At 40.7% G+C, this 12,859-nt stretch overlaps 1 protein-coding gene and 1 long non-coding RNA gene across 2 annotated transcripts; both read right to left on the reverse strand.

Moving 5' to 3' along the window:
- Window positions 1-953: 953 nt before the first annotated feature.
- On the reverse strand, window positions 954-12,494 carry LOC135606957 (probable protein phosphatase 2C 59). The gene is made up of 8 exons (XM_065098341.1): window positions 11,888-12,494; window positions 11,289-11,416; window positions 10,970-11,068; window positions 10,721-10,879; window positions 1,761-1,847; window positions 1,593-1,684; window positions 1,405-1,479; window positions 954-1,298 (listed from the first exon to the last, which is right to left on the reverse strand). The coding sequence occupies exons 1-8, from the start codon at window positions 11,953-11,955 to the stop codon at window positions 1,146-1,148; spliced, it is 861 nt and encodes a 286-aa protein (XP_064954413.1). The 5' UTR covers window positions 11,956-12,494; the 3' UTR covers window positions 954-1,145.
- LOC135606958 (uncharacterized) lies at window positions 5,837-9,172 on the reverse strand. The gene is made up of 5 exons (XR_010485047.1): window positions 8,210-9,172; window positions 8,042-8,133; window positions 7,850-7,928; window positions 6,784-7,742; window positions 5,837-6,709 (listed from the first exon to the last, which is right to left on the reverse strand). It is a non-coding gene; the product is annotated as an uncharacterized LOC135606958 (long non-coding RNA).
- Window positions 12,495-12,859: the final 365 nt, after the last annotated feature.

Below are 12,859 nucleotides of genomic sequence, written 5' to 3' on the forward strand. Positions count from 1 at the left end.
CGGGAAAGGCAGGACCAAGAAAGGAGCTACTTGCTTGGAGGAGCGAGGCAGCAGCTTCGACGTTGTGGCATCTCTACGGCTGTCCTCGACAGAAGAGAAATGCCAGGATCCACGTCTTAACGCCGCTTTCGGCACCCCTCCATTTACCCGGTGGACCAACTTTCATCTCCTTTTTTTTCTGTTCTCGCTGCTCTGCTGCAAGCGTCGTCGGACGACAACAAAGCATTAAATAACCGGTTAGTGTGGAAAGAGAGAGAGAGAGAGAGAGAGGCACCATAATCGACAAACTTGTTCATTCGATCGGTCGTTGTCTCCAACTCCATTAGCCTTCTTTTGGTTTATTTTTCTCTTTCTTTTTTTGTGTCCGAGTCAAGAAAGGTTGTGTCCACAACAGACGGGGAGAATATGATGGCTACGGTAGGCGCTTGCACGAGGCAAACTCTGTAGGGGTAAAAAGTAGCTTAGATATTCCTATCCTTCTTGGATGCCATGGGACCTATAATTTTTGTTAATGGGCGCAAACAACAAATGAATAGGTTAGATTCTATTCTATTCAAACACATCAGCATCTGCCACGCTAGATAAGACATGGGCATGACCCTTTGATGGATCAAGAAGAATGGTTATACGGCTTTACCTTTGAATCTACATCAAAATGGTCAAAGTTACCTTGGAATGGAAACCATCACAATCAAACTCCACTATGTATCATTAGACTCTTCAATTCTGTATCCATGTGAAACTAATTTTCCTGCCAACATCTATAATACAAACTCAATAAGAGACCTTCTTTCATGGGTCTCATTTGCTTTCATAGGGGGCATATCAAAATTGTTCCTCAAGGCTTAAATTACCAAAATTGGGCTACTTAATTGCAGGAGTAAATTCCAAATGGTGTATATATATATATATATATATATATAACCACTATTCAGGAAGAAATTTAGGCACTCTAACCAAACAATCTTATTGATTATTCTAACAAAAGTGAAAACAGCATGATACAGACTCCACTATGCATCACAAATATAGTCTTTTTGCTACTAGTTTTGGTTAAAGCAAAAGTATCTTTTTATTGACTTCCAAATCCATGACACCATTACAGATAACAAAGCGATAACAAAGATCAAGCAGACAATTTGTACCTATTGCTGGTCGGTTGTGTTATCAAGGCTAGCCAAGAAACGAACGACGACACAAGTGATGTTGTCAGAACTGCCCCTTTGATAGGCCTCCTGTAACAGTTTCTTTGCTGCTTGTTCTGGATCTTGTAGGGGTTTGACCATGGCTACCGCCTCCTGAATTTGGAACCAAATGAAAAAGAAAGGGTTCAATCTTCGGAGATGATATTTCAGGTACCTACTTTTTTTTTGTTTTTTGTTATTTTCTTCTTTTAAAGTATACCTCATTCGTGACAACATCCCACAATCCGTCACTTGCAAGGATGAGGAATTCGAGAGATCCATCAACGGCTTCCTCCTGCATTCAACAGTAGTCGAAGCAGTCAAAGGCATTACTGTCAGATGATGATATGTCTCGAGTCTTGAAGACAATAACATAGTAGGAATAAAGGGATAGGTCAGAGATCAAACATGAATTTCTGGATCTGCGACAACAAACTGTTTCAGGTGCCTATCACCAAATGCACGAGAAACGGCAAGAACACCACCGACACGCCATGTCCCTGCAGTTACAGTTGATCAGTATTTAAATAACAAAATGATCTAAACTGATAAAAAATGATGGAGGAGATCAAGTACCAGCCCACATTACAAAGCCCCCAGCATCCTCAATCCTTTGCCTCTCATCTGTTTGGTCAGGCTTGTGATCCCTTGAGACAGCTATAGCTGCAAAAGTTGCAAAAAAATAGCGTGAGCGAGTTCCTAGTAAAGGACTAAACTTTTAAGAGGCTCAATCAATAAGTCAATACAAGATTCTGGTGACTGTATTCTATTTCAGATACTGAATTTGTTAAAAACAGAACCTTCAAGCACATCCAGAGAAAATCATCTCCATATTATCACCGTCAAAATAGAGTGATCGGTTTAATTATGAGAGCTCACATCAACCAAGTACCACAACAGGTTGATTTGCCAGGTCTCTGTTGTTCAAAGTACCAAGAACTGGCTTTTCACCATGATGCACGAGGGACAAAAGGTTTCTTTCTCTAAATTACCAACCAAGCAATCAGAAGAATTGCCGTTGCAATCTACTGCACGAGCTAGAAACAAAACTTGCTATATGGGGAACAAAAGACTTTTTTCTCTAAATTATGAAGCACCCAAAAGTTCGTTTGGCCAACTACTCTATCATGATCAGAAAATTGCTTTTGCAACATACTGTAAGAACCAAGAAACAGAACTTGCAAGTAAAATGGGTGCTCTACAAGAAATTTCCACAACTGTTTGCCTCAGAAAAGGACTTTTTGCAACTGATGCCATTGAAAAAGCAAGAATCAGATGTTTGTATCAAGAGGTTCATAGAATACATAAATATAGCAAAACTTTTGTATTAATTGAGCACAAGTTGAGATGTCAAACTCGATTTAACAAAGAAAAAGTGGGGAAAAAAAAACAACAAAAATTAGAACCACAAGCAGCTTTTTAATATGCTAAATAAAAAATCTTTAATAGTTATAATTTTCAAGATAACTGGATCGAGTGATGCAACAAATTCTAGATTGATTTTTCGACCCAATCAATTGAAATGAGAAGAGATTACATGGATATCTTATAAAGAATACAGAACAACCTCAATGGGCATAAGAACAAACATAAACAACAGGATTCAATGACAACAAGGATGTCAACAGCACCATACAGTACTGTTTATTGCCATTCATAAATCAAACAGAAATTTGAATCTAGTTAGAAGGCAATAATCGCAAACTACAGATGAGCACATATAGTATAATTGAACCATGAGATGAACAAATGGGCAAGCAAACATCCAAACAAAAGCAAATGGTAGATCACAGATAATGCCTATGGAAATATGTAAAATGTTAAATACCAAGCTCTACATACATGAGGGATGATTTTTGATAAAAATGTGTAAATTTGGCAAGAACAAATAATGGAGACACAATAATATCTACCTAAAGTTCCGTATAAAATATATATTCTTTAACACTGAACAAAACAAATAATGGAGAAATATGCTTATGACTAGCTTCAAGATTAAGGAAACATCAACTTCCATTGTCAGCCTGTTTTGTCATTGGCGTGAAGATGGGGACTGATGTGGAGGAATATGTTCGAACATGCCTTACTTGCCAACAAGACAAGGTGGAGCAGCGGAAGCCGGTGGAACTTTTGGAGCCGTTGCCCGTACCAGAAAGGTCGTGGGAGAGCATTTCCTTGGATTTCATATCAAGCTTGCCACTTGTAGGGAGACTTGGATTGATACTCGTGGTGGTCGATCGGTTTTCAAAGTATGCAACTTTCATTGCTGCTCCCCTACACTGTTCAGCAGAGGAGGCGGCCAAGCTTATGATGAAGATTGTGGTGAAGTATTGGGGAGTCCCACACAATATCATTAGTGATCGAGATGCTCGGTTCTTGGGAAGATTCTGGACCGAGCTATTCAAATTGTTGGAGTCGAAGTTATACTTCTCTACAAGCCTCCACCCCCACACGGATGGCCAGACTGAAAGGATAAACTCACTCCTGAAGCAATATCTCCGGCACTACGTGAGTGCCAACCAACGAGATTGGGTGAAGCTGTTGGACATTGCCCAATTCTCCTACAACTTGCAGCGGAGCTCTGCATCCAACAAGAGCCCCTTCGAGATCATCACAGGACAACAACCGTCAACTCTGCACACCATGGCAATTGGGTATACTGGGAGTAGTCCATCAGCCTATCATTTCACAAAAGAGTGGCATCGAAATGCAGATATTGCGCGGGCTTACTTGGAGAAGGCGGCAAAAATGATGAAGAAGTGGGTAGACTTGGGAAGGCGACCACAAGAGTTCAAAGTTGGCGATTTGGTGTTGGTAAAGCTCCAACCGGCATCACTCCAATTCTTTAGGAACAAAGTCCACAAAGGATTGGTGCGCAAGTATGAAGAGCCCTTCCCAATTATCAGCAGGTTAGGCAACGTCTCTTACAAGTTGCAGCTGCCGGCGTGGTTCAAAATTCACAACGTTCTTCACGCCAGCAACCTAAAAGCCTACCACTTGGACCCGCAAGATGCTTCCCGAAGTGTTCCAACTCGGCTACCTCCCATCACAACCTCCTACGAGAAGTGAGTTGAAACCATTCTGGCGGACCGCAAGATAAAGCTACCCAACGGAGCTAAGCAGATAAAGTACTTGGTGAAGTGGTGAAAGCTTCCCCGAACAAAAGCCAGTTGGGAGCCTGAAGACGCCTTGCGACATGAAGAAGAAATCATCAACAACTACCAACAAGCGTCGACGAGGGCGTCGACAGTTTAAGTGGGGGAGAATGTCACGAACGATCGTCGCGCACTCGCAACAACTCCGTTCAACGAACCGTTCGTCGCTCACACCTACATGTACAGCTGTTTGACAGCATGTTTTCTCTTAGTTTTGGGTTATTTTGCTTGTAAAAATGTAAGTTCGAACAAGCTGCAGCGTTACAAAGCGATCGCTCACCGAAACGAGCAAAACAGCCTAAAACAGCTCCGTTTTCGCGTGCCGCGGGCTGATTTCTGGAATCTGCCTATGCTCACCAAAACGTCAGCCATCTCAGCCCCTTTGAACCCCCCGGGTGGCACAGGGCTGGATGGGGCTTCGGATATATACCGGGCGTTGAACACTCTTTCGCAAGTTCGCAAGTTCGCAAGTTGCCTTGATGGGAACTTGTTGTCGCGCCCGGGACCAGGTGAGTGGTTGTTTGTGGGCTTGCAGCTGTTCGTTCAACCTTCTAAAGCCCTTGTTTTCCCCCTCTCCCTCTTTTCTCTTGTGCACGCAAGGTGCTCGCTGAATTGCTTGTAAAGCTTCCCCTTTTCGCGAGATGTCGGGACTTGTCCGCCGCTCGTTCTTTCGAACTAATCAACTTTATTCTTTTACAGGTCCTTCGGGACTTGCGAGAGGTTACAAGTGGGCTGATCCTCGCGGAGCAATATCGCAAGGGCGAAGCGCAACTTAGGCAATGCAAGCTAAGTTCGCGTCTTTGCCGCAAAGGTGACCCGCGACTTAGACAACGCAAGCTAAGTTCGCGTCTTTGGCCGCAAGGATGCCTCACGCCTTAGGCAATTCCAGCTAAGGCCGTGACACTATGTCACTTGCTAAGATTGCAGCTTTTAATTGCCATCCATGTGGTCACTCCCTCCATCACATTATGATACCAGCTCCATATGTTCTGCCATCTCCTACATTTACTTACTGTACACATGAATTAATAACTTGGATCTCAAACTGTACCCAGCTCTCACCCACATTAGGTTGATTTCTGCAGAGGAAACGAAAGAAACATTGCAGAAACAGGACCAGCTATTGGACACTATTCGTTCTCATTTGGCACCCTAAAGAAACAAATATTGGTGATTCGTTAGCCTGCAATCTTCGTAAGGTGTGTCTTCCTAGGCCATAAAAGTTAAAATTATGGTGCCCTTTCTACAGGAATCTCTTCCTTCTACCTGCTGGATTCTTAACAAGATGCAGAAATTTAGAAGGGTTGTGAGGTACTGTCTGATCTAGAATCATGTGATATACCTTAACTTCCCATCTGTCTCTGCACAGACACTGATGGACCGTAACAACTATTATGAGGGAATTCCACAAGTTTGCATCCCAAGACACAGTAAGTAATTTGGGTTCCTCGACGGTGTTAGATTGCAGAACGACTAAAAGCAAGAACCCAAGAGAACTGTCCGATATATGTACACATTGCAGCATGATGTGGAGGACAGTTCTCCTCATGTTACACAAAGTGCTTGATGGTCTTTGTTTCGTCTAAGGAAGAAAAGAAAACAATAAAAGGAAATAAAATCTTTTACCAGGCACACGGGAAAACAGAAGGGGAACAGAAGGAGTTACAGGAGATTGGTGAAGAAACTTCAGATCAAACTACACGAATTCTCTTCTTGGGAGGGAGAGGAAGGAAGACCGAGGTAAGATCGGGAGTAACGGCGTGGAATTCCATGGAAGGAGCCGGCGGTACCCTCTTCGCCGGCTTCGGCTTTCTCTTCGCCGGCGTACAAACAAGGACGGGCTTGAGAACGGTCTCTTCCGCCTTTTGGTGTGACGCACTCTTCCTCTTCGGTTTCGGCAGCATCGGGACGGCCTTCCACGGGCTTGTCCCGCGTCGGCGCAGTCTTTATGGGCGGAAGCAGAGGCAATTCACCTACGACGACGACGACCGCCTCGGAGCCCATGGCTGCGGAGATCAAGAACTGAAGACGAAGGCAGTGGAGGCCACAGGATTCCCTTGAGAGGAGCAAAGAGAAGCACACCTCACAAGGTGGTCGGCTCGGAGAGGAATCCTTGTGGTGGAGGAGAAGAGGAGAAGAAGCTGAGCAGCAAATTTGGAGGGAGAGGGAAGGGCGAAGGAGTAAATTGGAGGAGCGAGGCAGCAGCTTCGACGTTGTGGCATCTCTACGGCTGTCCTCGACAAAAGAGAAATGCCAGGATCCACGTCTTAACGCCGCTTTCGGCACCCTCCTCCATTTCCCCGGTGAACCAACTTTTCGTCTCCTTTTTTCTGTTCTCGCTGCTCTGCTGAAAGCGTCGTCGGCAGTGGGCTGCGGACGACAACAAAGCATTAAATAACCGGTTAGTGTGGAGAGAGAGAGAGAGAGAGAGAGAGGCACCATACTCGATCAACTTGTTCATTCCATCGGTCGTTGTCCCCAACTCCATTAGCCTTCTTTTGGTTTATTTTTCTCTTCCTTTTTTTTGTGTCCGAGTCAAGAAAGGTTGTGTCGACAACAGACGAGGAGAATATGAAGGCTAAGGTAGACTCTTTTGCACGAGGCAAACTGTGTAGGGTTAATAAAAAGTAACTTCGATGTTCCTATCCTTCTTGGATGCCATGGGACCTATAATTTTTGTTAATGGGCGCAAACAACAAATTAATAGGTTAGATTCTATTCTATTCTATTCTATTCAAACACATCCGCGCATCTGCCACGCTAGATAAGACATGGGCATGACCCTTTGATGGATCAATCACGAAGAATGGTTATACGGCTTTACCTTTGAATCTACGTCAAAATGGTCAAAGTTACCATGGAAACTATCACAATCAAACTCCACTATGTATCATTAGACACTTCAATTCTGTATCCATGTGAAACTAATCTTCCTGCCAACATTTATAATACAAACTCAATAAGAGACCTTCTTTCATGGGTCTCATTTTGCTTTCATAGGGGGCATATCAAAATTGTTCCTTGAGGCTTAAATTACCAAACTTGAGCTACTTTAATTGCAGGAGTAAATTCCAAATGGTAAAAATGGTATGTATATATAAACGACTATTCAGGAAGAAATTTAGGCACTCTAACCAAACAATCTTATTGATTATTCTAACAAAAGTGAAAACAGCATGATACAGACTCCACTAAACCATTACAGATAACAAAGCGATAACAAAGATCAAGCAGACAATTTGTACCTATTGCTGCTCGGTTGTGTTATCAAGGCTAGCCAAGAAACTGTACCACGACACCAAGTGATGTTGTCAGAACTACCCCTTTGATAGGCCTCCTGTAACAGTTTCTTTGCTGCTTGTTCTGGATCTTGTAGGGGTTTGACAATAGCTACCACCGCCTCCTGAATTTGGAACCAAATGAAAAAGAAAGGGTTCAATCTTCGGAGATGATATTTCAGGTACCTACTTTTTTTTTTGTTTTTTGTTATTTTCTTCTTTTAAAGTATACCTCATTCGTTCGTGACAACATCCCACAATCAGTCACTTGCAAGGATGAGGAATTCGAGAGATCCATCAACCGCTTCCACCTGCATTCAACAGTAGTCGAAGCAGTCAAAGGCATTACTGTCAGATGATGATATGTCTCGAGTCTTGAAGACAATAACATTGTAGGAATAAAGTGATAGGTCAGAGATCAAACATGAATTTCTGGATCTGCGACAACAAACTGTTTCAGGTGCCTATCACCAAATGCACGAGAAACGGCAAGAACACCACCGACACGCCATGTCCCTGCAGTTACAGTTGATCAGTATTTATATAACGAAATGATCTAAACTGATAAAAAATGATGGAGGAGATCAAGTACCAGCCCACATTACAAAGCCCCCAGCATCCTCAATCCTTTGCTCTCTCATCTGTTTGGTCAGGCTTGTGATCCCTTGAGACAGCTATAGCTGCAAAAGTTACAAAAAATAGCGTGAGCCGAGTTCCTAGTAAAGAACTAAACTTTTAAGAGGCTCAATCAATAATTCAATACAAGATTCTGGTGATTGTATTCTATTTCAGATACTGAATTTGTTAAAAACAGAACCTTCAAGCACATCCAGAGAAAATCATCTCCATATTATCACCATCAAAATAGAGTGATTGGTTTAATTATGAGAGCTCACATCAACCAAGTACCACAACAGGTTGATTTGCCAGGTCTCTGTTGTTCAAAGTACCAAGAACTGGCTTTTGACCATGATGCACGAGGGACAAAAGGTTTCTTTCTCTAAATTACCAAGCAATCAGAAGAATTGCCGTTGCAATCTACTGCACAAACTAGAAGCAAAACTTACCATATGGGGAACAAAAGACTTTTTTCTCTAAATTATGAAGCACCCAGAAGTTCGTTTGGTCAACTACTCTATCATGATCAGAAAATTGCTTTTGCAATATATTGTAAGAACCAAGAAACAGAACTTGCAAGTAAAATGGGTGCTCTACAAGAAATTGGCACAACTGTTTGCCTCAGAAAAGGACTTGTTGCAACTGATGCCACTGAAAAACCAAGAATCAGATGTTTGTATCAAGAGGTTCATAGAATACATAAACTTTTGTATTAATTGAGCACAAGTTGAGATGCCAAACTCGATTTAACAAAGAAAAAGTGGGAAAAAAAAAACAACGAAAATTAGAACCACAAGCAGCTTTTAATATGCTAAATAAAAAGTCTTTATTAGTTACAATTTTCAAGATAACTGGATCGAGTGATGCAACAAATTCTAGATTGATTTTTCGACCCAATCAATTGAAATGAGAAGAGATTGCATGGATATCTTATAAAGAATACAGAACAACCTCAATGGGCATAAGAACAAACATAAACAACAGGATTCAATGACAACAAGTATGTCAACAGCACCACACAGTACTGTTTATTGCCATTCATAAATCAATCAGAAATTTGAATCTAGTTAGAAGGCAATAATCTCAAACTAAAGATGACCACATATAGTAATTGAACCATGAGATGAACAAATGGGCAAGCAAACATCCAAACAAAAGCAAATGGTAGATCACGGATAATGATTATGGAAATATGTAAAATGTTAAATACCAAGCTCTACATACATGAGGGATGATTTTTGATAAAAAATATGTAAATTTGGCAAGAAAAAATAATGGAGACACAATAATATCTACCTAAAGTTCCATATAAAAAATATATTCTTTAACACTGAACAAAACAAATAATGGAGAAATATGCTTATGACAAGCTTCAGGATTAAGGAAACATCAACTTCCATTGTCATCCTGTTTTGTCATTGGCGTGAATAGTTAAACTCCCGATCGTCGAAGTCTACGATTAGATGGTTTTGACAAGGGTCAATTCCAGAATGCAAGAAATATAACCAACAAAATGTGGACTGGAGGATAAAAGACCGTAGAATAATAAATCACACCAATAAAAATCCCATTTGTAGATTCCAAGACATGTCATACATCTAAAGTGGTACCAAAACCTACTATGTACAGCGCTAAATGGAAAGTTTCATCAAGGAACAACACTCAAGCGATGAACAAAAAATAGTTCTTAGATCATACATTAAAGACAAGATAACATGACTAAACTATTAGTATACAATTTCACCAAAAGTATGTAGCTATGAAACCACTGTAGCATCGATAAGTCATAAAGACATTAAGTGCAATGGCTTATAGAAGTAGCATAAAAAAGTGATTATTATTCTTTAAATAATGCTGTGTAAAAATTGGATAACTTAATATTAAGTTTCCAATCCTGTTTAACTTGCTAGTAAACTATTAATCTTCAAATCTCATTTCAAAAAGAGTACATGCAATACGAGAGCGTAATGAACTTTAGCACCTCATCCATCATCAACAATTTAAATCCTCATTTATCACCATAAGTGTGCAGTTTCAGCCATTTCTGAAGATTTTTTCGCAGGTTCAATTCTCCAATTTCAGGCTTAAATTCTGTGAATCCAAACAGGAATATGTTCTCTTTCTCCTTCCTGTCTATACTTTTTTATATTACTATATTTTTGAAGAATCTGAAACTATATGATTATTTGTTTCAATGTGTTCAGTACACCAGAGACACACAGAGCTACTATAGCATTTGGCAGGATCAAGAGAAGGCCAAAAAACTTTGTTGGTCTAGAACCTACATATATCCTAAGAACCTAGATGTCACTGGTGTCACATTCTAAATATTGCTCTTAAATAGGTTGGGTTGTCAGAATACAGTTAGTAAAAAAAAATGCAGTAAACTCCATCTAAATTGAGCCGGTTTAGTTCTAGATTAAGTACAGAAATCCGTTACACATAATTGATGATAAGAGAACTGATTTAAGGATGAGGGGCCTACCATCTCCTCCTCTACATATGACAGCTCTAGAGTCCCCAACATTTGCAACGAGCAAACGATCACCAACAAGGACAGCTGTTGATGCAGTTGAACCCGCCTCTCGGTTCTGGCTGTTCTCAGATTTCAAAAATTCTGCGTCCGTGTGGTTGTATGCATCAGCTGAAGGTAACAGCACAGATGAATTTCATAAGCCAAATATTATTGTTCTCTAAAAGCTCTTTCATAGTACAAAATGCAAATCAGCACCACCTATAGCTGATTTTGTATCGGTAATGAACTTTGGATGCCTGAGTAAGTTGCTGAAGAGGTTTTGTTTAACATACTCTGCTACTTGGGCACCGCCATGACCTACATAACCACTCATCAAAGCATCAAAGTCTAACGTTAGGATATTGAATGTATAAGCAACTCTCCACGAGAGAAATTTACCCTAGAAAAGGATTGAAAGAAGCAAGTTAATGAATGGGTTTTCTATGTCAGTTTTACCAAAAATTTGCAAATACAAAAAAAAAAAAAGATAAGACATTCTAAACATAACAAAGACAACAAAATACTGCAGAAATTTTACCATCAAAGACCCCAAACAAGCCAACAATTTCTCCATCAACGCTGTCAATTCGCGTCTCATAGAAGTCTTCCATCGAAGATCTTTTCCCCGGACAGCTTGCATACCCATAACCAAACTTCCCATCTTGACTGTCTTGAAAGAAATAAGCATGAGTTTTAATGTTAGATTGACACGCAAGAGTAGGATGTTTCTTTACAGCCTACTTTAGGCAACATATTCAACTGCAGATTCAAGAACCACAATTAACAGATAGGAAGCAGTTCTATGAGTTTATTCAGCGTAAAAGAACCATGTTTCCCATGTAAGTTCACACATCCATATCTGACGAACCATCTCATAACTTGTTTGTCAATTATTAAGGATCTAACTTATATTGAATTATTAAGGAATAAACGACTGTTTATACATAAAAAATAAATAAATAAATAAATCTCTTCCAATAACTAGCTAGTTTGTCTTCGAATTAGAACTCAAAATATATGAAGCGAATGCTAGCATAAGATCAGCTCGAAAATCGCACGAGATACGAAACATAAACAAATCTAGAAAAGAATATCGTAAGCCTTAATACGACTTCACAAGGAATAAACGAACGAGACCTGAGTCCTCCCCCGCTGACCGGAGCACCGTCTGCTTGAAGCCCACTGATGGAGTTCAAATACCCCATCTTCCCTCCGAAATATTCGCCCCCCAAACAAAGATCAAAGTGAGGGAAGATCCCACCGAAACCACCGAAACAAGAAGGCCGATCCAATCAGCCTGGAAAGAAACCCATGCCCGATTTCCTCACACTCGAATCAGCCGTCGATCCCCACCGCGACCAAATTCACCCCCTGCAATCGACATCCGATACCCCCTCCCCCCCACAAACGTTTACCACGTCGATCAACGGAAGCAATCTCGAACTCCAAAAAGAAAAGAGGGCAGATGAAGAGATCCTTCACCGAGAGACAGAGAGAGAGAGAGAGAGGAGACGCCGAGCACTGGTTTCGATCGCTGGCAACGGGGAAGAAACGTCGAGGGAGGAAACAACGGATTAATGGTGGGGGGTAGGCGGTGGGTTTTGAGTAGAAGTTAAAATGTATGAATGGATATGCTTAGGTCTCCATTTGGTACCGAAAATAAATAGATAAATAAATACACATGTCTCAAGAAAAATAACTTTAATTGAGCGTTAAAGTATAATTAATTAAGTTTAATTGACTAAATCGAAGATCTAATTAGCAATATATGAGCATACATAACAATGCTATAATAACAATCAAAACTTAAAAGGACAAAAAATGGTTGTAATAAATCATACATTTGTGTGTGAGAGGTCACTTCTATCTTTCCTTTGCGTGCTTGCATTGCTTAAGTGGTTGCCATCACGTAACCGCATGCCATCGTTATACTTGTCGCTTGTTTGGGTGTTCTTTTCGATGCATGATTATTCCATTTCTTATGAGATATATATATATATATCGGGAGGAAGCATAATATAATGCAGCTTAATTCCCGATGGAATTAACGTGATGAACACCGACATTTTCTCGAGCATAGTATATTAACATGATAGAGCTTTTTTTCTG

The sequence above is a fragment of the Musa acuminata genome, chromosome BXJ2-3 (genome assembly GCF_036884655.1).
Source record: "Musa acuminata AAA Group cultivar baxijiao chromosome BXJ2-3, Cavendish_Baxijiao_AAA, whole genome shotgun sequence".
In the NCBI taxonomy this organism is placed as follows: Eukaryota; Viridiplantae; Streptophyta; class Magnoliopsida; order Zingiberales; family Musaceae; genus Musa; species Musa acuminata.

Bases quoted from the DNA above. Each gene is read 5' to 3' on its own strand.
- LOC135606957 (XM_065098341.1), bottom strand. From the start codon at position 11,955: ATGGGGTATTTGAACTCCATCAGTGGGCTTCAAGCAGACGGTGCTCCG. The intron at 11,069-11,288 runs GTAAAATTTCTG...GTGGTTATGTAG, and splicing joins CTTGTTTGGGGTCTTTGATG to GTCATGGCGGTGCCCAAGTA. The intron at 1,685-1,760 runs GTACTTGATCTC...CTGTAACTGCAG, and splicing joins GGGCTTTGTAATGTGGGCTG to GGACATGGCGTGTCGGTGGT.